The 2364-nt window shown below is 35.2% G+C and overlaps 1 protein-coding gene across 1 annotated transcript; it reads left to right on the plus strand.

The window, feature by feature from the left end:
- Positions 1 to 394: 394 nt before the first annotated feature.
- On the plus strand, positions 395 to 1530 carry LOC144041035 (NADH-ubiquinone oxidoreductase chain 6-like). The gene is given in 1 exon segment (XM_077555255.1): positions 395 to 1530. A coding segment is annotated over 1 exon segment (522 nt). The 3' UTR covers positions 917 to 1530.
- Positions 1531 to 2364: the final 834 nt, after the last annotated feature.

Genomic DNA, 2364 nt, shown 5'->3' on the forward strand with positions numbered 1-2364 from the left:
ATGACCCGTAGTATAATCCTCGGGCGATATGTAAGTAGATGGCAATAAAGAAAAAGGATGCACCATTAGCATGGGCATTACGAATTAATCAGCCATAATTAACATTACGACAAATATGAGTGACAGAAGAGAATGCGGTGTTAACATCGGATGTATAATGTATTGCTAAGAACAGCCCGGTTAAGATTTGTGCTATTAAGCATAAACCTAGTAGTGAGCCAAAGTTTCATCAGGCAGAAATGTTTGAGGGAGTTGGCAAATCAACGATAGCATCATTAGCAATATTGATAAGGGGAGGGGTTTTACGTAGGCTGGCCATTATTTTGTTCCTGTAGTTGAACTACAACGATGATTTTTCAAGTCATTAGTCTTGGTTAAAATCCTAGTGGGAATTATGACTTATTTGATGTCTTTATTATTAATAGGGTTGGTGTTTGGTATTATTGCAGTTGCTTCTAATCCTTCTCCTTATTTTGCTGCTTTAGGTTTAGTACTAGTAGCGGGTATAGGGTGTGGGATTATAGTCTCTAGTGGGGCTCCTTTTTTATCTTTAATTTTATTTTTAATTTATTTAGGGGGGATATTAGTAGTATTTGCCTATTCAGCGGCTTTAGCTGTAGAACCTTACCCTGAGAGTTGAGGTAGTTGGTCGGTTGCAGTTTATGTAAGTTTTTATATTGGAGGTGTAATCATTTCTTGTTTATTTTTTCTTAAGGGGTGGTTTCAATGTTCCTGAGTAATTTTAGGTGAGTTATTGGTTTTTTCTGTATTTCGTGAGGATATATCAGGTGTGGCAGTTATATACTCTGAAGGTAAGTGTTTACTAATTATTAGTGCATGGGTGTTACTCTTAACTTTATTTGTTGTGCTAGAACTTACTCGAGGTTTATCCCGAGGGGCCCTGCGAGTAGTTTAAACTAAAATTGATGTTGCTAAAATTAGGGATAATACAAATATTATAAAAAAGGTTTTAGTTAAACCTTTTTGGGTATTACTGGTAGTAATAACTAAAGGCGTATTTAAAGTTACTAAAGCTTTTGGGCCAGTTTTTTTAAGTCATGCCAGATCAATTATTTTCAAGGCAATTTTTTGTCCAAATGCAAGGGAGATTTTAGTAGATACTAGGTGTATAACTAAAGGGTAAAATCCTAGTATATTAGAAAATATATGAGGGGTGTGCTTAGGGTTTAAAGGTGTTTGTTTAGAGGTAATAGAAGCTATTTCAGCAGCAGTTAATAACCCTAAAATGGTTACTATAAGGGCGGCTAGTTTAAGGGAGAAGGGTATAGTTATTAAAGGCGTTTTATTGTTTACTATATTTAGAGAAATAATTAAACCTGAAATAATACTGCCCCAAGCTAGTCGTTTAATTGAATTAGTTAATATTTTATTGTTTTCATTAATTGGTGATAAAGAGTTAAATCGAGGGTAGCTTGTGTTAACATAAAAAATGATTCGAAAGCTGTAAATTGCAGTAAATGAAGTAGCTAGTAGTGTTAATACAAGGGCTCAGGCGTTTAAATAGGAAGTGTTTAGTGCTTCAATAATAGGATCTTTGGAAAAAAATCCTGTCAAATAAGGTGTTCCTATTAAAGCCAGACTGCCTAATGTTAGGCAAGAAGATGTTAAAGGTGTTAATTTATGTATTCCTCCTATTTTTCGGATATCTTGCTCATCATTTAGGCTATGAATAACGGATCCGGAGCATAAGAATAATATAGCTTTAAAAAAAGCGTGGGTGCAGATATGTATAAATGCTAACTGGGGTTGATTAAGTCCTAGTGCAACTATTATTAGGCCTAGTTGGCTTGCTGTGGAGAATGCTACGATTTTTTTGATATCATTTTGTGTTAAAGCACAGATAGCATTAAATAGGGTGGTTAATGCTCCTAGGCATAAACATAGTGTTAGGATTTGATTATTATTTTGTATTAAAGGGGCTATTCGAACCATTAAAAAGATTCCTGCTACTACTATTGTGCTTGAATGCAGTAAAGCAGAAACAGGGGTTGGACCTTCCATGGCTGAGGGAAGTCATGGATGAAGCCCAAATTGGGCCGATTTTCCTGCTGCTGCTAAAATTAACCCTAGCATAGGCAAGGTTATATCTTCTTTATGCGAGGTAAAAATATGTTGTATTTCCCATGACCCAACATTAATGGCAATTCATACCATAAAAATAATAAGTCCGATGTCACCAATTCGATTATACAAAACTGCTTGTAGGGCTGCTGTATTTGCATCCGCTCGGCCATATCACCAACCAATTAAAAGAAATGACATAATCCCTACCCCCTCTCAGCCAATAAATAATTGAAAAATATTATTAGCGGTCACTAAAATTATTATGGCGATTAGAAATGT

This window comes from Vanacampus margaritifer, unplaced genomic scaffold (assembly GCF_051991255.1).
Source record: "Vanacampus margaritifer isolate UIUO_Vmar unplaced genomic scaffold, RoL_Vmar_1.0 HiC_scaffold_88, whole genome shotgun sequence".
In the NCBI taxonomy this organism is placed as follows: Eukaryota; Metazoa; Chordata; class Actinopteri; order Syngnathiformes; family Syngnathidae; genus Vanacampus; species Vanacampus margaritifer.